At 42.0% G+C, this 23,291-nt stretch overlaps 1 protein-coding gene across 1 annotated transcript in view; it reads right to left on the bottom strand.

The window, feature by feature from the left end:
* The window catches only part of noc2l (NOC2-like nucleolar associated transcriptional repressor), a 148,774-nt gene that overhangs the window by 33,465 nt on the left and 92,018 nt on the right, over window positions 1–23,291 (bottom strand). Inside the window, exons 13-15 of the mRNA XM_067970310.1 lie at window positions 17,604–17,717; window positions 15,299–15,400; window positions 13,109–13,252 (exon numbers count right to left, since the gene is read on the bottom strand). Of these exons, the coding sequence (XP_067826411.1) occupies window positions 13,109–13,252; window positions 15,299–15,400; window positions 17,604–17,717 (360 nt within the window). The remainder of the gene's footprint in view (window positions 1–13,108; window positions 13,253–15,298; window positions 15,401–17,603; window positions 17,718–23,291) is intronic.

Raw genomic sequence — 23,291 nt, 5'->3', positions numbered from 1 at the left:
CAGCGGGTCAGGCAACATCTGTGCAGAGAGGAAGGAAGGAAGGGTTAATGTTTCAGGTCGATGACCTTGTCAGAACAGGGAGATGTTACAGATGAACAGAGCCGGGGAAAAGGAGGTGGGGAGAAAAAAAAAGTAAGAATAGTCTATTGCAGCAGTTCTGATGAAAGGTCATCGACCTGAAACGTTAATTCTGTTTCTTTCTCCACAGATGCTGCCTGACTTGCTGAGTGTCGGCAGCATTTTCTGCTTTTATTTTAGATTTTCAGCACCCGCAGTATTTTGCTTTTGAAAAATGGTCTATGATTAGGTGGAGGACAGGAGATGATTAAATGACAGAATTGATAATGGTGCAAGGCAAAAGGAGGCTATAACGAGAGAAATTAGAGAAATAAAAGATGTATCCGAGACCCATAGGATGTATAAATGGTTACTGCAGAATAGTAGGAGGGAGGGAAACATGGAAAATCTGACAAAGCCGAGAAGGCTTCATCTTGGAACCACATTCATCTTTGCAATGGATCCCTAGCCAGCCATTATTCTACGCACACTGGCAAATTAGTGCGCTGGTCAGTGATTGTATAGATCAAACCCTGGTCTATCACGTTAGCATGATACAGGCAAGCCAAGGAATGTTTAGCTACCGCCATGACGACTGCACTAGATGTCACGAGAAAAGCAACCTTACCTGGTAAGAACCAACTACGATCAGGTCAAATAAAATTAACATTGGAGGAAATCCATTCCAGGTCACCACAATAGCTTTTTGCTCTGCTTACTTGAACACATCAATAACATTGCGTTCCACAATTTCTAAAAGACAAAGTAACTGATAAAGATGATTCTTGAGATTCACTGTACGCACGGTGACACACTTGTACTTACCTACTGGTGGTCTCCAAGCACAAGTACATTCCAAATGTAATAAATTATTACAGCGTAATGCAACGCATTAGTAAATAATTTCCACTTTGGACTTTAGCTGCGAACATCAGGTGGTTATAAATCTTGGATTGAAATTATTACTGAAGGGAAAGTTTAATTCCATCGTCTCAGGCACAATCTGCTTAATTTTGTTTTTGTACGTTAATTAGTTCATCCCTTTCCTTATGTTCTCCATCTTGTACCGGCTCAAATATCCCCTTTCTGTAACTGGAAGGTGACTGAAGAAATGTAGTTGGCAGTAACGATAAGGATATTCCATTACTTATCCAACAAGAGGTCGGCTCTGAACTTAACATATTACAACAGCACAACTTGAAAACAGGATTCAAAATGAATAGTCACCTGCCTGTCCCAAGGCTACGACAATCAATCTCATTTAATAAACTTAGTGAGAAGTCCACTCACTGTTGCCACATTTATGGAAAATTATAAAGTACAAGAGGCACGTGAACATAATGGTCGGACCTGCACTCTAAACCAGCCCAAATTTTTGCACTATTTCTTGTTCCTTTCCTTTACTAGAGTTTGAGACTTTAATATCTCCCCTTCCCTCCTGAAGGCACTAACCCTTTCTGGGGTGCACTTCCATAGGACTGGTAGCTCTCAGGTACCTCTTTAGTTGTTAGCCTGGACAAGGTATTTGACTGTGAAGGGCATCGCAATCGAGCCAAATCGTGCCTTCATTCATAGAGGATCTCTGCACCAGGTGTCACCGGACAGCAATCAGGAGCAAGAACTCTGGCTGAATTTTAGTTTACAAATACCTTAAAAGATCTGAAAACATGAAATTCTACAACTTTAATTCTACGTTATTTAGGGCGCAAAGATGATTTTAAAGCTTGGAGATAGGAAGCTTAAACCCAGGATAACTAACTTGAAACACACAGACTGAGTTGGGAGCACTTGTACACAGTACAGCAGTGGACTTGGGCATAAAGCAAAGATCCTGGATGAAAAAGGAGACAGGAAAACTAGAGACTCGGCAAAGATGGGCAAGGTAGGAGGAGTAAATAGAAAGGAGACACCATAAACGGGTGGGCAATTCCAGCAGGGTGAACAGGGACCCCAACAGCAAGCACTAACACAGGCAGGACAGATGTAAAGGGTATATAATTAATCACCTGTGTGGCTACCTTTTAGAGAAGAGACATCAAATTTGCCTAGGTATCACACCAGTTTTTGAATTTAAGAACATAGGAAGCACAAAATGAAACAAAGCTGGTTACTCCATCAAGCTCGGTCCTTCCAGAAATCTGTCCAATTTGTGGACTTGATCCCCATCAAGAATAGTCAGCATGGATTTCAGAAGGGAAAGTCAGTTTGACCAACCTTATTGAATTCTTTGAAGAAGTGACAGAAAGAGTAGACAAGGGCAATGTCGTAGATGTAATATATTTTGATTTTCAAAAGGCCTTCGATAAGGTACCACAATGTAGACTCAGGGCTAAGGTCATGTGTTGTCAGGGACAGGTAGCAGAATGAATAGCAAGCTACAAAGCAAAAAACAGAGTAGGAGTTAAGGGTAGCTATTCAGACTGGCAAAAGGTGGGAAGTGGTGTTCCACAGGGATCGGTGCTGGGACCATTGTTGTTCACCATTTACATTAACGATTTGGACTCAGGAATCGGAAGTACAATTTCAAAATTTGCGGACGGCACCAAATTGGGGGGTGTAGTTAATACAAAGGAAGAATGCATCAAAATGCAAGAAGACATTAATAAACTTGCAGAATGGGAATGTAATTGGCAAATGAATTCCAATATAGATTAAGTGCGAGGTGGTGCATTTTAGTAGGAAGAACAAGGAGGCCACTTATAGCTTGGATAATAAGAGTCCAAACGGGATAGAGGAGGAAAGGGATTTAGGGGTACAGATATACAAATCACTAGAAGTAGCGACGCAGGTTAACAAGGCCATAAAAAAGACCATCAAGCACTAGGTTTCACTTCTAGGAGGATAGAATTGAAAAATAAAGAAGTTATGTTAAACTTGTATAGAACCTTGGTTCGACCACACTTGGAGTATTGTGCACAGTTCTGGACTCCATTTTATAGAAAGGATGTAGAGTCAAAGAAGAAGGTGCAAAAAAGATTCACAAGGATGGTAACAGAACTGATCGGATAGTTACAGGAAAGACTAAACAGGCCGTGCTCTTCTCTCCAGAAAAGAGAAGGTTGAGGGGTGACCTGATAGGGGTGACCTGATAGGGGTCTTTAAGATAATGATAGGGTAGATGTAGAGAAAATGTTTTCACTTGTGGGGAGTCCAAAATTAGAGGTCATAAATATAAAATAGTCGCTAATAAATCCAATAGGAAATTCAGGAGAAACTTCTTTACCCAAAGAGTGGTTAGAATGTGGAACTCGCTGCCACAAGGAGTAGTTGAGGCAAATAGCATCGATACATTTAAGGGGAAGCAAGATAAGCACATGAGGGAGAAAGGAATAGAAGGGTACCATGATAGGGTTAGATGAAGTAGGGAGGGAGAAAGCTCGTGTGGAGCATAAACGCCGGCACAGACCAGTTGGGCCGAATGGCCTGTATCTGTGCTATAGTTTCGATGTAACTCGATCTAACCTCCCGATACCGAAATGCAATCAAAACAAAACTACAGAATATTGGTTCATCTCCACCGTTCAACCTTGGACTGTGGCTTGATAGAGGAAACATACTCATTCCCACAGCACAGGACGCATTGAGTCTCATGAAGTCTTTTTTATCGTCTCAGTCCACACCCAATAACCTCTGCCCCTGTTCCCAACCAGAAATGTATTCAACTCCTTTTTGGAGGAGATGGAAAACACAGGAGTCTCTTCCACGTTTTGACTACTCTTGAGGAGAAAGTGTATTTTTTCCCCTAATCTCTAGTCTTCACTTGGAGCTTGTACATTTTAAATCTTTGCCCTCTAATGTTGTGAGCATAGTTTACGTCAGATATCCTGCTCACATCTACGTTATTGATGCCATGCAGCATTTTGGACACAATATATTTTTTCTCCAAAGCAAACAAGTTAAGAAAGCAACAAGCAGACAGAGGAAGGTCACAAGGACTCAGAAAGCAGTGATGTAAATGGCAAGTGAGACGAGGGACCAGTCAAAACTGAGAGAAACAAAGAGAGACGAGTAGAATCAAAGGAGGTTTTAATGGGTGCAATCTTATTTATGTACTAAAGTGCAGTTAAACAGAGCAAAAGGATATCTTCTGCAGGAACACAATGAGAGAATAATTTGGCAGCGCAACAAAATTGTCCCCTCTCGCTTCAGGCACGGATTGTGTGTATTACTGGACATTAAGGGACAAATTAAAAACATCTCCAGAGATCCAATAAAAATAAACATGGCAGACAACCAGTCCGCTAAAGTTGATGGTCTGGGACACCATAAATAAATAAAGATACCGTCTCAGAGCGGTCGTGCCAAAGTCACTTGTGCATACCTACTATTCCAGCCTTTATACCCCCACCCTGCTGAGGGATTAGGTATCAAGTAATACTTTACATCAGTCCAGGGACAGAAATTTTCCACAAACAAGTATACTTGTCCCTGCAATAGGTAAATATCAGATATTCTGATGAAGGGTCCTAGCTGACGTGTGAAGCTAGCCTTTTCTTTCAAACACTACCAGTGCATTTCAAGTTTTTAATTTCAGAAATTAACTGCTCATTCAATTTTTAATGGTATGCAGATGGAATAAAGGTGCTAAATCATACTTTTAACCATTTCATCCATTCTTTTTGTTTAAGTTACAATATTCTTGTCTTGTTTTATTATTGCACTCACAGTTTTTTTTTACTATTCCATTTAAATGTCCTGATTTCTTTCATTCCCTTCATAAGATCCCCCAAGGTAAGTTAAATTGAAGGTGGCTCTTTGGAAGAATGAGATCAAATCTGCCCGAAAACCAACCCGACCATCTCCTCATTACAGTATCCCGCTGTTTCTCATATGGATCTTTGCCCTGGCCTCGACCACCTTTCTTGCAAACCATTTTCCAGTTATTGATCATCAACAACAACTTGCATTTATATAGCGGATTAACGTAGTAAAAACATCCCAAGGCGCTTATCAGACAGAATTTGACACCAAGCCACATAGAGATATTAGGACAGGTGACTAAAAGCTTGGTCAAAGAGGTAGGTTTTAAGGAGCGACTTAAAGGAGGAGAAAGATAGAGAGGTGGAGGGGTTTAGGGAGGGAATTCCAGGGCTTAGGGCCTAGGCCGCTGAAGGCACGGCCGCCAACAGTACAGCGATGAAAATCGGGAATGCACAAGAAGCCAGAATAGGAGGAGCGGCGAGATCTCAGAGGGTTATACAGCTGGGGGAGGTTGCAGAGATAGGGAGGAGCGAGACCATGGAGTGATTTGAACACAAGGATGAGAATTTTAAAATCGAGGCATTCCCGGACCGGGAGGCAACGTAGGTCAGTGAGCACAGGAGTGATGGAAGAACGGGACTTGGTGAGAGTTAGGATACGTGCAGCAGAGTTTTGGATGAGGTCAAGTTTACAGAGGGTGGAAGGTGGGAGACCGGCCAGGAGGGCATGGGATGAGAGTTTCAACAGCAGATGAGCTGAGGCAGACGGGGCAATCTAAAGGAACAGTTCTTGGCATCTGTCCTAAACCTTCCCTTCACAACCATGTATCTTTCTTCCCTGATCACATGGCCATCTCAAAATGCATGGAGAATTTGATTTTATTAAGCAGCAGAGGCAAATTGGAGTAGGAAAAAAATACTGTGGCTGGGTTTACCAGTGAAAGCAAAAAATACACGAAAGAGGCAGAGGCTTTTCCGAATCTGGTGAAGACTGAAAATAAAACCTGGAATCAGATCTTTAGTTCTACCGGTATTGTCACAGCAGCAGAAGGAAAAATATCTTTTAATTTTGTTTTGAAGCTAACATTGACACTATAAAAACAACACCTCAGGAAAACTTCCCAATATCATAGTGTTCATACAAAATTTGAAAGGGTCATGCTTTACTGCATCCTTCGGTAAAAATGGCAGACAGGTAAACAAGCTTTTAAATAGTAGAACTGATCCAGTCCAGAAGCGTTTAAGCGTGCGGAAAAAAGTCATAGCCGTGACAAGGCCCAGTTTCCTTAACCCCATCTCGATTAGATGAACAGGAATTCAAGCAGCCCCATTCGTCTGTGGGACCATGCTCATGATAGCATCAGTCAGGAAGGAGTTTGGGATAGAGACGAGCTAGCTCTCCAGATTTGCCCCAGGACAATTAAAAACGATTCCAACTTGTCTCCGAACAATTTCTCAGTTATTTTGAACCCGGCATTCATGGTTTTAATAACTGCTACAGTTAAGACAATGGCACTGGTCCAAACAGCTGCTTTTTATTTAAGCTCATAAGTTTGAAAAATCATTGCGTCTAATCCCTTGGGCTGATCTATAATATGATGATACTGTTTCCCCAGTCAATAAGCGCTCAGTTCATGGAGGATAGGTCTACTTGATGGTGACAAATCAAATATAAATCACACAAGTCATTGCTGAGCAATGCCACATCTACACATACTGGCTACAAACAGCCAATGAAGGGCAGGAGCATCATATCATGCAAAGTACTATGCATTATTCTTGTACTAAAGTACAATTGTTGGAACCTAGGGTTGCCAACTCTGGTTGGACATATTCCTGGAGGTTGTCCCAACATGACCTGCAGCCTCCAACCACCCCACCCACACACTCCCGCCATTGGTCGCCCGACATGTCCATCCTCACGGAGCACTGTCTTCCCAGGCCAATCGTAAAGCGAACAGACTCTTCATTACCCGAATGAATGATGGTCAAACAGCCTTTTTCCCCCATCTCCAATAACTAGTAAACAAAGTGCCCAAAGAAAATTTAAAAATATGCTCCTATGATTTTTCTCCGGGCTACTCGCAGCAGTGTCCTGGAGGGTTGACAACCCTAATCGAACCTAGTCTGTCCCTTTAAGGCCAAAACGTATAATTGCTGTAACACGATGAGGTCAGTCAGAGGTTAATTGCTCTTAGGAACATGCCGAGTCACGAGAATTCCAACCCTAGGCTTTTCAGAAAGGCTGAGGTTGCTTCAAATGCTGAAGGTTTAAATTAGGTCTAATTGATTGCGTAGCTGAAAACCAAACAGTTTTGGAAAGACAGTCCCAACACTTCTGTTGGAACACAGGTCACTATTATCCACACGGACATAATCAGAAAACAATTCACAGTTCACAATGTGAGGCTTGCAGTGGGCTTTTTAAAAGTGGTACTTAATGAGCTGATTTAGAGTGGAATCACTGCCTGTTCTTTTAATTTTCGAATATGAAACATGTTTATGGGCATTCATTTTATGTCCAACTTCCGTTTGCCAGATAGCCATGCAAAGTCAGTGCCAAGTGGAAAAAATTTACGAGTCTTACTGATATTTAGGCTCCCAACTCCCAGTCCAAGTATGGCGTGGATCAGTTGCAATATGGAACTTCCTCACATATGTCTAAACAAAGCACCATCAGAAAAAGAGGGGCCTCCACTGCATCAATAGGTCATTTCCACTCCTCACACTTTACCTTTGGAGCAAGATTACCAAATTTTCGCTACATAGTACTACAATATTCTTAAAGGAATACTCCAAGGTAGATAATGAAATTTTAACTAAAAATGTTAAGACTCTGGCAGGTTCTTCCTGCATGTACCTGAAGTAGTTTCATTACCTCTTAAAAAGAAAACATAAATCATATGGCCAGCCAAGTCTACCTTGTCCAAACTACTGGGCTCAGAATGGCCACCAAACCTCGCAATCAATTTCCACACATGATGTTGGAAGGGAGATGATCGCAACTCAAGACACATTTTCAGGAAAATATTTCAGGAATAGCTGACCTAAAAGGAGAAATGCACCAAAGGCAAAACCTGCATGCAGTGTGCTTTAAAAAGGCAATTTTTATTACCAAAGAAGAAACACATATTGGAAGATTTTACACTTGGCATTATTGACGAATCTTAAAGAGGGTGGATAGCACTAACTGATAGCTTTCCTCTCATCTACAGAATAGTAAGACCACCATTTTGGCACACCCCTTTCACCAAGGAGCCTCTAAGTAAGAAAACCATAAAATTGAAACCATGCACCAGTCTGAACTCTGATCAGAAGGCACCCGAACTAGACAAAGTCAGTACTGGCCAGGTACCCCTGTGCCTGAGCTGGCACTGACTCTTCCCACCTGAGCTGCCGTTGTATTGGATTCCACAATAACCCGGGATGCCAGCTGTGCGTTCTCTTATGAAGCCACTCCTTGGTGATGTGATAGCAGCTGTTAACAGAATGGTTCCCTGATTTGAGCAGGCTGACATGGGATTGAAATAGAAGAATGAGATATTAGGGTAAACTTTGCGAGCTCTGGCCCACAGGTGGGGTCTGGCTATAGCCAGCATGTATCGGAAAATTGCGACAGCAAGCCCGTGATTCTCCGATTATGCGCTGGCTGTGTGTGAGGCTCCAGCAACAGTGCAAGGCCTCACAATAATTTATCCCGTTCAACAGCTTTGGTCAGGAGACTCATTTTTACACAAACATTTTAACTATGGCATAAGTAGAGGAGAAAATTTATACGGAAAGAATCCTCACCCCAGCTTTCTCTTTTCGTCCCCTTGAACTTTATCATCAAGCACGGAGTTGCCCTTTAATCACACCCTGTGTGCAATTGTTCCATTGGTGATTTGATAGATTTCACTGCTGCTCAGTGTCTCTCTTACATTCCTAGAATCAATCCCTTCAATACACAACCACTCTGGTCTCATTAAATCTTCAAGCCTGTCTTTCCTTCTAACTGCATATTGTGGCATCTCAGTGGTTTTAATGCTTTGGGAGGGGGGGGGGGGGGCGGAAGAGAGAGAGAGAGAGAGAGAGAGAGAGAGAGAGAGAGAGAGAGAGAGAAAGAAAGAAGAGAGAGAGAGAGAGAGAGAGAGAGAGAGAGAGAGAGAGAGAGAGAGAAAGAGAGAGAAAAGAGAGAGAGAGAGAGAAAAGAGAGAGAGAGAGAAAATGAGAGAAAAGAGAGAGAGAAAGAAAGACAGTTATTTTAAATCAGCGGTGCAGCTTATCCATATGACATATGAAACGGGTATAGTCAGGGACAGATCATCTGGTCTAGGGGGGTAGGCTTCTTTTGAAGATGATTGTTGATGGGTTGGTCAATCTGCTTTTGCTCATTACATTGCTTTACCTGCATTAATTTTTGATGCTGTTTCAGCCCAATTGCCCTGCAAGACTTTTTCTTTCCAATTTTGTTTCTTACATCAGTCTTGCCAGCTGCCATTTTGCTTGCAGCAAACAAAGTGGGCAGGATGGAAATAGCTCGAGGGTTCTAATGCTGCTCCTAGATATGGAGGAGGAAGAGGAGTCGTGTTGAGCGGACAAGAAAGGCAAGTGCGAGTGTACCTCACGTGTCACGGGGTACAGTGGCTTTTACAGTGTAGCAAAAGTGGTGGCCATTTTGTGCCAAAAACAGCCTGGAGTAGAATGACCATTACACTGAAGCAACCACCATCTTTAAATAGTGTCACGGGATCTTTAACATCCGTCTAAACAGACAGAAGGCTAGCATCTTCACTGATGCAGCACTTCCTCAGTACCGCAATGGAGCATCAGTTTAAATGATCTGTTCTGCTGACAAGAATTTATGTCCAGGACCAAGAAATGAGTCTTCTACACAGCATTAGGGAGAGAAAAGTTTAAAAAAAAACACATGCTGGAAAGTTGTCACCAGGTCAGCCGAAAACCACAAGAATAGTTTGTGCGAGTACGCCTGTTGACTGCAGGTGTGTGATCCATCGAGCAAGGGGAAGGCGGCAACAAAACCTCACCTTCCTATCTGTATATAACTCAGCAGCACATACAGGACATCTACTGGAGTCCGCATAGGTGGCACTAAGGGCTAGCTTTCCAACCATTCATAGTCAATAGGAAGAAAATCTAACCCTAATTGTTGTCATAAAACCCATAGTTACTTGTAAAGTACCATCCCTCCTACAACCCCCAACTTGAAATGAGAAAAAGGGGTTTCCCTCTACGGTTCATGTGGCCTGCTCGATAGGTTCTACTCGATATAGACAAGACGCAGGTAACAATTTTCAGACTCTCTCAGTGTGCAGGAATATTCACACACAGGGCTGCGGTGGTCATACTTAGCCCACACACATGGTCAATTAGGCTCGGATATTCTCTCCTCAACTACATCTAAGTTTTTAAAATCAGGATACTGACTGCTGTGCTTTACAGCATTTTGTCCACTTTACTATTCCTGCTCTTTTTAAAGCTGCTCCCTGCACAAATCAGGGAACATCCATCTGTTGAAGAGTGCAAGTGGGAGTAATAAAGTGCACAAGGCTTCTTAATGTTCAGACAATGTTCTCCAGTGCCTACAGGATCCCACTATAACTTTGAATGTTCTCCTTAACACAAGGCAGCTGGTCAAGAACTTGTTTGGAAACAAAGAAAAATCATCTCTGGTCTGGGGGCGAATTCAAGGGTATATGGTCAAAGGATCTAGTTTGTTACTTGCTGGGTGGCTGCCTGGAACCTTTCAAAACACACTGCTCAATGTGGTTCAACAGACTTTACAAAACAGTGCACGACCACATCACTGAGAATCTTCTCTTGATCCAGGGACAAGGAAGTTTGACACCAAGAACAGCAGACTGCTCCCTACAGTATAAAATTTTCAAAGGGTTTTGCTCGATGACATGAGTACTTTCATTATGCTGCAGACAGAGTTGTGTAAGGTGCCTCCTGCATCTGGAATTGTTCCAAGTGGAGAGTCTGGGGCTCTTTTCTCTAGAAAAGAGAAGGCTGTGGATGATCTGATAAAGGTCTTTAAGATAATGAAAGGGTTTGATACGGTAGACGTAGAGAAAATGTTTCCACTTGTGGGGGAGTTCAAAACTAGAGGTCATAAATATATGATAGTCACTAATAAATTCAGGAGGGACGTCTTTACCCAAAGATTGGTAAGAACGTGGAATGTGCTACCACATGGAGCAGTTGAGGTGAATAGCACAGATGCCTTTAAGGGGAAGCTAGATAAGCACATGAGGGAGAAAGGAATAGAAGGACATGCTGATAGGGTTAGATGAAGTAGGGAGGGAGGAGGCGCGCATGGAGCATAAACGTCAGCATAGACCAGGTGAGCCAAATGGCCTGTTTCTGTGCCGTAGTCACGATGCAAGGTCAGTCTTTTGAAGCAGGCAGAGAACCTTTTAAAAAAAAACTACCCTGAAAAATGTCTTCTCTCCAGACTCGACACTGTGTACTTGGCATCTTGCCCTGGTCTGGGATCTCAGATCAGAAACATCCAATAGTTCTCATAAGATTACTGGCAGATAGGAAAACAGTTCTCTGCTCTGGGCAGGATAGTGTCCACAAAAGGTGCTTCATAAAGTTGGCGAAAAGGATTCAAATGAATAACTTTGAAGAGATTATATTTAGAATGTAATGATGAAAACTGAAGAGACAATAGTCAACGAAAGAGATTGGCTTGTGAATAAGGTAGTTTCCCAACCTTGTAGGGTCTTCTTTCTTCAAATGATATGCACCCACCCCATCCTGTAGGAGTACGCCTAGTTTGATAGGTCCTGACTTTATATGACACAGGAGTAGGGGACCATGTGTGGCATTGCCTATCTACAATTTCATGACAATGTTTTCCACGTGTATGCCCAGCACGTAGTTGCCTCAGGAACTATCAAGCTACACTATACTCCTCCAGTGTGCGGAAGATGAGGAAGAACAAAGAAAATAAGGACTTTTCGGTTCGCTGTGTTAATTGTACTTATCAGCCTGGTATGTGCTTTGATGGTCCATTTGTTTTTTGCCTTTTTAGTATCCACAATAGAAATGTTTTATATGATGTGAGGGGATATTTCTTGGGCTGTTGGCAGATCCAATGAAAACATTCAACATCCCTGAAGTGACATGGCAAGCAGTTCCAATGCACTTTCAACCATCCCAACAGAATTATTGGACAGTTGCCAGTATACTTCTTTACAAAAGGTAACAAGCATCTCAGAAGAGGACACTAACCATTTAATATTGGGCTGAAAACCAAAAACATTTCTAAGTCACTGAGGTGACAATTATGTATTCAACTGACAGAATGACCACAGCAAAGGAAGTCATGAGGAGATCTGGTAGAGGTGTTCAAAATTATGAGGGGGTTTTGATCAGGTAAAGAGAAAAACCATTTCCATTGGTTTGTGAGTTGGTAAACATAAGAACATAAGAAATAGGAGCAGTAGTAGGCCAATCGGCCCCTCGAGCCTGCTCCGCCATTCAATAAGATCATGGCTGATCTGATCCTAACCTCAAATCTAAATTCATGTCCAATTTCCTGCCCGCTCCCCGTAACCCCTAATTCCCTTTACTTCTAGGAAACTGTCCATTTCTGTTTTAAATTTATTTAATGATGTAGCTTCCACAGCTTGATAGTTCCTGGGGCAACTACGTGCTGAGCATACACATGGAAAACATTGTCATGACACTGTAGCTAGGCAGTGCCACACATGGTCCCCTACTCCTGTGTCAAACTAGGACCTATCAAACTAGGCATAACTCATCAAAAGAGAATTTTTTATGCCAGTGGTGAAGCAGAATCCATGATAGCCTTTAAAAAGGAAATATCTTGGAAAAAATTGAGCCTTTTGGAAAAAGGCAAGCGGATGGGACTAAGTGAATAGCTCCTTCAGAGAATCGGTGCTTGGTTGATGGGCCAAATGGCCCCTTTCTTTGCTGTAAAATTGACTGGTTAAAGGAAAGCCAAGAAATGCTTTGTCTACAGGTGAATTAGATGCATTACTTATCTTAGTTCACATAGTATGCAATGAGTTAACTTTAATATATGGACATTTTTCTTTGCAAAACAAAAAACGCGATACTCAAAGGATTTCATACTGATAAATACAGTGAAAAGATTTTGCTAAGACGCATCGAATCACCTGTTCTTTATTCAAAGAAAAATGTATTGATAAGTCTCTTGTGACACTGTCCTCCTCACACAGCTGATTACAGAATTCAACTGGCTGTCAATTCAAAATCAGTGAGAAAACAGCTTTCAAATGTCTCCGCTCCCATCACAGGCAATGTGCCGGAGGTGGAATATCTTCAGAAGAAATAACGCAGCATCATCGACTTACCACAGCCTCTTTATTCGCCACACCGAAGGTGGCCTTCTGCCGCCTGTTGCTGAGGTAGGTGGAGTTTTCCTGGACTTTCTCCAGGAGTTGCCTGATCTGTTTGCAGTAATTGGCCACTTTACATTCTTTCAGAAAAGCTTTCAGCTGTAAGGAAAGGGACCACAAGTCATGCAAACAGCTACAGTGTCACTAACGCAAAGAAACCCGTTTTGTTCCCGAATCGTAACGACAGAAGCAGCATGCACCCTCAGCACAAAAAAAAAACGGGCCAACTTCTGCTCACTTTACCATTCTGCACCCATCAAGTTCCTGCCCTTGATAGTTAGCCAGTCGCTACCCCCTCGAATGATGAAATCTTTTGATGTGGCAAAAACATACCAAAACAGTATGTCCTTACCCTAAGTATTGCAAGAAGCATTAATGATTAGCATTTGTTCTGGCACACACTTCAGGAAGTGGTAACAATTTTTCAAAATACAGTACAAAAAAAAGAGATCTGGCAGAGAGAAATGGGGGAGCAGCCAAACACTGATCATACATCGTGGAACAATTCTCAAATAGTTCGAAGAACCACTCGCTCCACCTGTGTCCATGGATTAAGGGGCCAGTAAAGATGAACAAACACAAGCAGATGTAAAATTCAAACAAAAAGGGACTTTCTCTTTTCAAATCAGCTGATCTGCGATAGAAGTTATAGCCATCTGGTACCACACAATATTTCACTGTTATCCTTTTGCAGCATGAGTCCAAAATGCCTTCAGCGGGTAGCTAATGTTTATATTCACTACATTCTTGCTGTAGCCAATTGTCTAAATCAGTTATCTCAATTAACCACTTTGACCCACCTCTTCCAAGCTACAATAAAGTACTGAATGGTTTCATTGCAACAAGGAGCCAGAGAGTATCATTGTCTTTGCTCTTAACTCCAGTCCCCCGCCCTTCCCCATGAACAATATAATGCCTTGCCCTGCTCCCAGTGAATTGCACAGTGCCTTAAATCTCATACACTGTACCCTGTTTCCAGGGAACCATATCATTTAAAAATCGTAGCCCCTCCATTCTCTTCCCTTGTAAGTGACTAGTGCTTTCACGATTAATTTCAGATATATCGTTGTTTTGAATTTAACAACCAGTCAACACCAATTTCTTGCACATCATTTTGCTGCCTCCACAGATTGATGTTTGAAAGTTCTGTCTTACCATGATTTGTAGTTAGTTAAAAACGCAACAGTTACAGGTCACTCCAATTTAACAGCCCAGAGTTGAACGTGAAGTGTTCACGCAGTGTTGAAATAAATGCAACAAACTCATATATGTAACAGAGTATTGAGTACTGATTAAAAAATACCTGTCTTGTCTCTAATACTGGCCACTTTCCACACCCGGCCCGGCCTCTGCTCTCTTCAGGCCAACCCCAAGTGCTCAGCTGCACTCCCTCCCTCCCGGTCGTCCTCCGAGTACCTCAGCCCCTCACTTCGCACCACCTGCCACCAGAAGATGGGAGCGACAGGGAGTTTGTTGGATGGTTTGCCGCGGACCTGCCAGTCTGTGTCTCTGAACTTTCACCCAGCATTTTTTAACTAGATATTTTAAATGTAATCCAGCTACTGTTTGCTCTGGGACTGGTTTCTGATGCAAAGACTGAGGGGAAGTTACAAGAGTTCAGTGTGATCAATTTGGGGGAGTTCTTCTGAAAGAAAGGCCTCAAGTGACGTAAGGCCTGCATGCTTGTGTGGAAACCGGATATCGAATAATAATATCATCTATAGGAAAATTAATTCTTTCCCTTGGAATAAAAGGTTCCCATTTTGTCCTGTCCTAGGATCGTACAATGTATAATACCCAGTCTGGTACTCAATAGTCTGAGCAAAATTTAATAATAAATTGTTAAATGCTGCAGTACAATTTTGCGAAGAAAGTGGAAAGTGTAATGTTACCAAAGCTTTTGATACCAAAACAAATCAACAATGTACTTGTGCAAATATAATGAATGAGCATCATACATTTATTTAAGTAAATGTGTGTTGCTACAGCACATCACAGGCAGAAACCTATTTATTCTTTTAGCTGCAGGATGTATAGAGCACACATTTACTTGAGTGAGGAACACTATTTAAAAAAATTAATATGCTAGCAATAGATGATGATGATTTTATGCACACACACACACACACACACATTACTTCATACCTGAATGACAACAGGCAATGCCAACTCTGGAAAGCCTATGTAATGTGCCTGAGTGTGGAAATACTCCAGGGTCAGGTCATACAACTGTTCAATCAGACCATCCTGGAATGCAAACAAAAGGATTTTTAAAACATTATCTATAACATTTCAGTGTCCAAATACAAAATTGGAAATCACAGTTAATAATCAAGGATCTCCTCTGTCCAATAATACAAATTTCTTCATGTCTTGGTAATTGCAGCTTACATACATCACTATTGGTGTGGTCTTTCTATAAAATGTATCTTCCACATGGAAAAGAACTGGGCTCAGCATCTAATGGAGGAAATTATGGAATATTGTCCCTGCAAGAACCAGGTGATTTCTCAGTGCAAATCAGAGCAAACCGATTGGTGCGACAAATGATTTGCTATCACTCATATACTGACATTTTTACTGCCTCTAGGACTTCAAATGCAAAATTGTGGTAGGACAGGAAATCACATTAAGTGTAGAAAGTCACAAGATTTGTTACTGGATTTTGCACTGCAACAAATCATTTACTGTACCTACTGTATATAAGGACTCAATGTGGATGCGCTCCTTAGTTATTTTTGACAAAGGCTCCAGAATGGATTAAAGTGATAGAACAAAGGAACTTGCCCAGAATTATCAAGCTCCAAGGGCAACAAATCACAAAGACTTCAAAAGAAAAGACGTGGAATGCAAATTTCACAGAAAGGATATAAAAAAAAAGAGCATACCGTTGCTAAGTAATGCTGAATCTACCATAGAGACAGCAAAAGAAGATAAGTTTTACCATTCCATTTGTGAAGCTGCTGAGCAATGGGTTTATTTAAGGTTTTGCACCAATTGATTTGGTTCCATCTATATAAAGTTTTGTGACCAGTAAGAAAATGAAAGAAGCATGTGAAGTTTTGGCAGGTGAAAGAGAGAAGTTTTATTCAATCATAGGGAATAAGCTGGATGCAGTCTTACGCCTAACACGTCCATTTGCCAAACCAGATACAGTGAGTCGACTGCCAAAGTATTAAATTCCCCACCCAGCATACTGAAACAGAAGGAAGTAGAGTGATAGGCTTAAATCTTTGGAATCTGTAATCAAAGACACAGGTTCAAATGGGTTTTCAGCATAAGATTCAGAACTCAGGCTGCTGTTAGGTACTAGACAATCGTTTACATTTAGCAGGTGACCTTCACAAACTTGGCTATTAATAGTGTTCGTCAACTGAGTTTTCTGCCAGATCACTGAGAGACCATGGTAGCTGCCAAGTGAACTTCAGGAAGCTAGGTGACTAATACTGATTGCAGTCACATAAATGGAACAATAACATGGCCTAATGGATTATAGTTAAGGTCATGGAGCTGAATAACAAATCTTTTTTCCATTTCATGTTCTACGCCTTTCAAGATGCTACTAAAGTATCTGCTCCTGAAGGATGGAAGTCCTGTTTTGTTAGGTTGCAAAGCAGTCAAATGGAAACTGAGGAGAGCTGGGTATATTGGCTCTCAAACCTCTGTGGGGCAGCAGATCCTGTCCACATAGCATATGGGAGGTTTGGGTGAGAATCAAGTTTAGCTGAGTCACGAAGAGACATGCAGCTTCGTCTGCTCTGATTCTGTACATGATGCTGGGTTCTGAGCAGTAACGGAGAGGAAGCTGTGTTTCAGGAGATTGAAAGGACATCCAGTGGCCTGTGGTCAACCATCATTTTCCCCATTTACAAGTACAATCACTCTTGTAAAGTTTTGGACAGCTACCTGTGCAGTGTCTTTAGAGGGAGCTGTGAATGAGCCAACTACCTAAACATCAATAGATGTTTGGACGCTACATTACAAGGAAGGCCAATTCTGTGAACAATCTGGGTGTTGGTGTTTGGCTGAATAAGAGAACCCAGGCATTAGTAGTGTAGTCCCTCCACATTGAGCCTCAAGAACTTTCTGTGGGACTCCCAAAAGGTTTCAGTTCTCAAGGTCCATAGCTGTGAGCCTGTGCCCTCTCTGTGGTCCCTGATTTATCTGGATTAACCCCACCTTCTTCCCACATCCCAACTTGAAATGACTTGTTAACTACTGAGCAAAGTTTCTGTTTGATTAAGGCGAGTTTTTGAATGAATATTAGAGCCCGAACAATAAGATACAAACAGAAACCTGTTACTGAAGTTAATTCTCAATCCTCTTTTAAAAGAGGCAGGAAGGTGCTCTGATGCAATGCATTTCCGTGATAATAATCCTTATAATCCCATTAGATAGCTACTAGGTCGCACTGGCAACAAGCAAGGTTACCTTTTAGTGCTCTGCTTACCCTGAAAGCTTTCTCCTGTAGATTTGCATTGGATAGCTTAAGAATCACGGCAAAGTTGATTGGCCGAATACTCATCCGGCCCGGTTTCTTGTTGAAATCGACCTGTTGGAAAATCTAGGAGGGGGAACAGAAAACCACAATTATAATTAAATAGAACTACACCAATAGATAACACTTTCTGGATTCCAAAATTATATGCAGGTCACAATATTAGGCAGAAAAAAACCCCATTCAGATAGAAAACCTTACAGTTAAACATGATTAGATGAAAAAAAATCTTACTCTCTCCATTACAGGGAGAATCAAAGTATAAATATTTTAGTCTTAACTCTCCCAAGTTTTATTTTCCTCATAAGATTACTGGATAACCAATGAAACTTAAATCTTTTGATCCAAAACACACAGACAAAGCACCAAAACAAATCAGCACCTTTTATTCCAACCACTCCTAAAGTATGAGTTCAGAACACGAGCAGTCTCGAAGATGTAGGAGTGGTCTGGGGCAAACAACAACATTGTGCATCTGAAAGACAAGGCTATTGGCCGGTGAATTGTCTTAGCTTAAGGGCAGGCCACTGGACAGAGCAAAATGTGCAGAATTTGGAGATGTGACACAGGCCAGTTGAGTTCGTGTCCCAGCAGCTTTTCTTCTGAAAAGTTACCTACAAAAGTAGCCTGTGTCCAAGATCATCTAAGTTGTGACTGAACCTTAACCCTGATCATAGAAACATAGACAAAGAAACATAGAAAATAGGAGCAGGAGTAGGCCATTCGGCCCTTCGAGCCTGTACCACCATTCAATATGATCATGGCTGATCCTCTATCTCAATACCATTTTCCCGCTCTCTCCCCATACCCCTTGATGCCTTTTGTGTCTAGAAATCTATCCTTCTTAAATATATTCAGCCTTCTGTGGTAGAGAATTCCACAGGTTCACCACCATCTGAGTGAAGAAATTTCTCCTCATCTCAGTCCTAAATGTCCTACCCCGTATCCTGAGACTGTGACCCCTCGTTCTGGAGCCCTCAGCCAGAGGAAACATCCTCCCTGCATCCAGTCTGTCTAGTCCTGTCAGAATTTTATATGTTTCAATGAGGTCCCCTCTCATTCTTCTAAACTCGAGTGAATACAGGCCGAGTCGACCCAATCTCTCCTCATATGACAGTCCTGCCATCCCAGGAATCAGTCTGGTGAACTTCGCTGCATTCCCTCTATGGCAAGTAAATCGTTTGAGGTAAGGAGACCAAAACTGCACACAATACTCCAGGTGTGGTCTCACCAAGGCCCTGTATAACTGCAGTAAGACATCCTTGCTCCTGTACTCAAATCCTCTTGCAATGAAGGCCATCACACCATTTGCCTTCCTAACTGCTTGCTGCACCTGCATGTTTGCTTTCAGTGACTGGTGAACAAGGACATGCAGATCCCTTTGTACATCAACATTTCCCAATCTATCACCATTTAAATAATACTCTGCCTTTCTGTTTTTCCTTCTGGAGTGGATAACTTCACATTTATCCACATTATACTTCATCTGCCATGTGTTTACCCACTCACTCAACTTGTCTAAATTGTCTTGAAGCCTCTTTGCATCCTCCTCACAACTCACGATCCCACCTACTTTTGTGTCGTCAGCAAACTTGGAAATATTACATTTGGTTCCCTCATCCAAATCATTGATATATATTGTGAATAGCTGGGGCCCAAGCACTGATCCCTGCGTACCCCACTAGTCACTGCCTGCCACCCCAAAAAAGACCCATTTATTTCTACTGTTTCCTGTCTGCTAACCAATTTTCAATCCATGCCAGTATATTACTCCCAATCCCATGTGCTTTAATTTTGCACACTAACCTCTTATGTGGGACTTCATCAAAGGCCTTCTGAAAATCCAAATAAACCACATCCACTGGTTCTCCCTTATCTATTCTACCAGTTACATCCTCAAAAAACTCCAGTAGGTTTATCAAACATGATTTTCCTTTCATAAATCCACGTTGACTCTGTCTAATTCCGTTGATATTTTCTAAGTGTCCTGTTAGCTCATCCTTTATAATAGACTCTAACATTTCCCCTACTACTGATATTAGGCTAACCGGTCTGCAGTTCCCTGTTTTCTCTCTCCCTCCTTTTTTAAATAGTGGGGTTACATTTGCCACCCTCCAATCTGCAGGAACCGTTCCATAATCTATATGTGTTTGCCGTGACTTTCTCCATCCTCTGCTGGGAGACCAAATTAAATGGTGAAAAAAGTTTTTCCTGGTGCCTTAACTAAACTGGGAATTCAAAAGAAAATTAAAATCCAGCAAGGGTTGTGGGGTGAGGGAGTGGTGGGGGGGGGGAGGGGGGGGGGGGGGGGAGACCTGCTTACAACCAGCCTCAAGAGGAGTATCTGTTCCAGTGATTTTGCTCATTCTGTTGACAGGCTATGCATTTGTACCTGGAGGGTGGATGGACGAAGGTGGCCATGCACATGAACCTCGACCCATTGCTGCAATTGCATTCAAACCAAATTTTACTGAGGGGCTTAGGACCTCTAGCACAGGAGGAGGCCACTGGGTTCTTTATGCTCATGATGAATTTCGGACCCTACGTGGAAGCGCTTTTACATAGACCCATTTTCATGCGTTCTCCCCATACCTGTTTATATTAGTCTTTTGAGTAATTATACAGCATGTAGTGATGAGGGGGAAAAAGGGATTTTGCCAAAGGTAAAATGGAAGCTACCATCAAATTTTTGAGGGCCATTCAATTCAGAAGTTAAAGCAGAGCAAAGCAGTAAACAGCCGGAGAGGGACGGTGAGCCAGACCATGTATCTTGCACAGCTCAGGCAAGTGGTACAGTGCCACGAAGAGGTAGCATGTGGGTTTACACCCAGATTCTCCAGAGCAGTTTGCAAATCTTGTCTGTGTTATCGGAAGGCAGTGGAGAGGTTAGGGTACCTTCCACCCCCATAAGAAGCAACAAAAATTGTACAAATGTCCATTTTAAAAAGGGAAATAAATGTAAAATGGGAGGGGGGGGGGGGGGGGGGGAACAGAAATAAAAGTTACCTACCAAAAATAGAAAGCTTAGGCATTTATCTGTAACGTACTGAACTGTAACATAACAAAAATACAGTTTCAGCTGCTTTGCCACACTACAAGACTCAACACCAGCTGTAAAAAAATGCAACAAATGTCGCTCTGTAATGATATTCATTTACAACCTACTGAAGCATTTATTTCACTGTACGCATTGGCTAAAGAGAACCGCACACATAGAATACGGGCCATTCTGAAAATATCTAGGGGTGCAGTTTCCGCTTGTTTTGTGCCCAGATTCCAGCGCCATCGACCGAACCAGCGCAAAATAATCGGGGAATTTTCCGTGATCTTTTACGCTGGTTTAAGATTAATTTCGCCCAGAACAGGTCCCACCCACAAAACTGGCCACGCCCCCAGATCAAAATCGCGAGATTCCACCGATTGCGCTGGTTCGGGAAGTCTCTTCAAATTGCGCTCACTTTCTCAGGCGCACAGACGCTAGTAGGCACGTTTTAAAAATTTTTACATATCAAAAAATATTTAATTTACTAAGAAACTGACTAGTGTACACCAATGAAACTAGTAAATGGTTCAGTATAGTTTTTTTTAAAAAGTCATTTTCAGCGATTTAAAATCAGGTTAATCACAGGTGAAGGACTGGACACTTATTAATAATGCTTATTTTTAGTGATAAACCCATTTTCAGCTGCATTAATAAAACTATGCCAGGTTACCATTCCTAAATGTATCATTGAATATTTTTAACGCAAAGAAAAAAAATAAACAATTATGTCCAATTAAGCTGCCCAATTTCACTGGTTCATGGAAGATTTTACATTTGTTATTATACAAATGCATTTTAGCGGAAACTTGAACTGTAACTTAACCAGCGCAATTTCGGGCGCAATATCCTGATTGCGCCCAAAACCGAAACTCTACCCCCTAAGCAGGCAAGCAAGTAAATCAAGTGTGCCAGCACTGATCTACCACAGGTTATTTCTCCCTGGTACAAGATCCATCAGTAAGATTATGGATTTACATTACTCCATGATACATAGTCAGAGCTACTGTCCGTGTTAGGAGTGAAATGTAGGCTGGTTTAGTAGAGAGTTACCCGGTAAACGTCTCTCCTTATCCTGCTGCAACTTGTGCTCGGACCTTAAATCTGGCAGCCGTACTGCACAATTCAATCAATCCGCTCCTGTTATGATCTCCCCTTTCAGCCTCTCTTGCATTGAATACAAGATCTGCAAAGTCATGAATTATTAGCATGTCCTCTAGCTATCTGTAATTGAAAGTAAAAGCAAAAATACTGCGGATGCGGGAAATCTGAAATAAAAACAGAAAATGCTGGAAACGCTCAGGTGGAGTGCATCTGTGGAGAGAGAAACAGGGTTAACATTTCAGGTCGATGAGGTCCTTGTCCTGAAACATTAACTGTTTCTCCCTCCACAGATGCCGCCTGACCCGTTGAGTATTTCCAGCATTTTCTATGTTCCTGAAGGTAGTCGTCACGTCTATCCAGAGCACAAAATTATCTTGCACAGTCTGGTGTTGGGATCTGTGCCAGTTCAGCCAACATGGACATTGTAAGCTTCAATGAAATATTTATAGTCAGGATTTGGTGCATTCATGGATACGGCAGAATCCTTACCAGATTCACAACTCCAGTACAGCCTCTTAAACACACATATCTATTAGCATCAATTGTAATCTTTGACTCCTGATGACACATTATCCATTTGATCATCAAAGTGCCAACAACTAGATAGGACTTTGGATCTCAAATCATTCTCTAGGAACCTGACTGTCTATAGAAGTGTACATATCAGATTTATGAAAACTGACTCACCAAACCGTGCTTCTTCGAGAGTTTATCAAAGGACAAGAATTGTTTCCCTGCAATAGAAAAACAGAAACAGAGCAGGAGTAGGCCATTCGGCCCTTCGAGCCTGCTCCGCCATTCAATATGATCATGGCTGATCCTCTATCTCAATCCATATTCTCACTCTCTCCCCATACTCCTTGATGCCTTCTGTGTCTAGAAATCTATCTAGCTCCTTCTTAAATATATTCAGTGACTTGGCCTCCACAGCCTTCTGTGGTAGAGAATTCCACAGGTTCACCACCATCTGAGTGAAGAAATTTCTCCGCATCTCAGTCCTAAATGTCCTACTTTGTAATCCTGAGACTGTGACCCCTCGTTCTGGACCCCCCCAAGTTAGGGGAAACATCCTCCCTCCATCCAGTCTGTCTAGCCCTGTCAGAATTTTATACGTTTCAATGAGATCTCCTCTCATTCTTCGAAACTCTAGCAAATACAGGCCTAGTCGACCCAATCTCTCCTCATACAACAGTCCTGCCATCCCAGGAATCAGTCTGGTGAACCTTCGCTGCACTCCCTCTATGGCAAGTATATAAAGTCCCTGGTCACCTTTATACCAGCCCTTTGTCAAATCAGCCAGTTGCTCAGTTTCACAGAATCGCTGAGACATATCTGCACTGTACAGAATTGCCTTAGCTAATAAGCTATATTACATTTTTATGGATCAGTAGCCCAACTCCCAGATGACTGCCTACTATACAGTCTAGTAAGCTCAGTTACAAGTTTCTCATTACCTACAGAAAGGACTTTTTGTAGTTGAACCATGTGACGATATT

This window comes from Heptranchias perlo, chromosome 32 (assembly GCF_035084215.1).
Source record: "Heptranchias perlo isolate sHepPer1 chromosome 32, sHepPer1.hap1, whole genome shotgun sequence".
In the NCBI taxonomy this organism is placed as follows: domain Eukaryota; kingdom Metazoa; phylum Chordata; class Chondrichthyes; order Hexanchiformes; family Hexanchidae; genus Heptranchias; species Heptranchias perlo.
The sequence above is the reverse complement of the archived record's forward strand: the minus strand, read 5'-3'. Positions and strand labels throughout refer to the sequence as shown.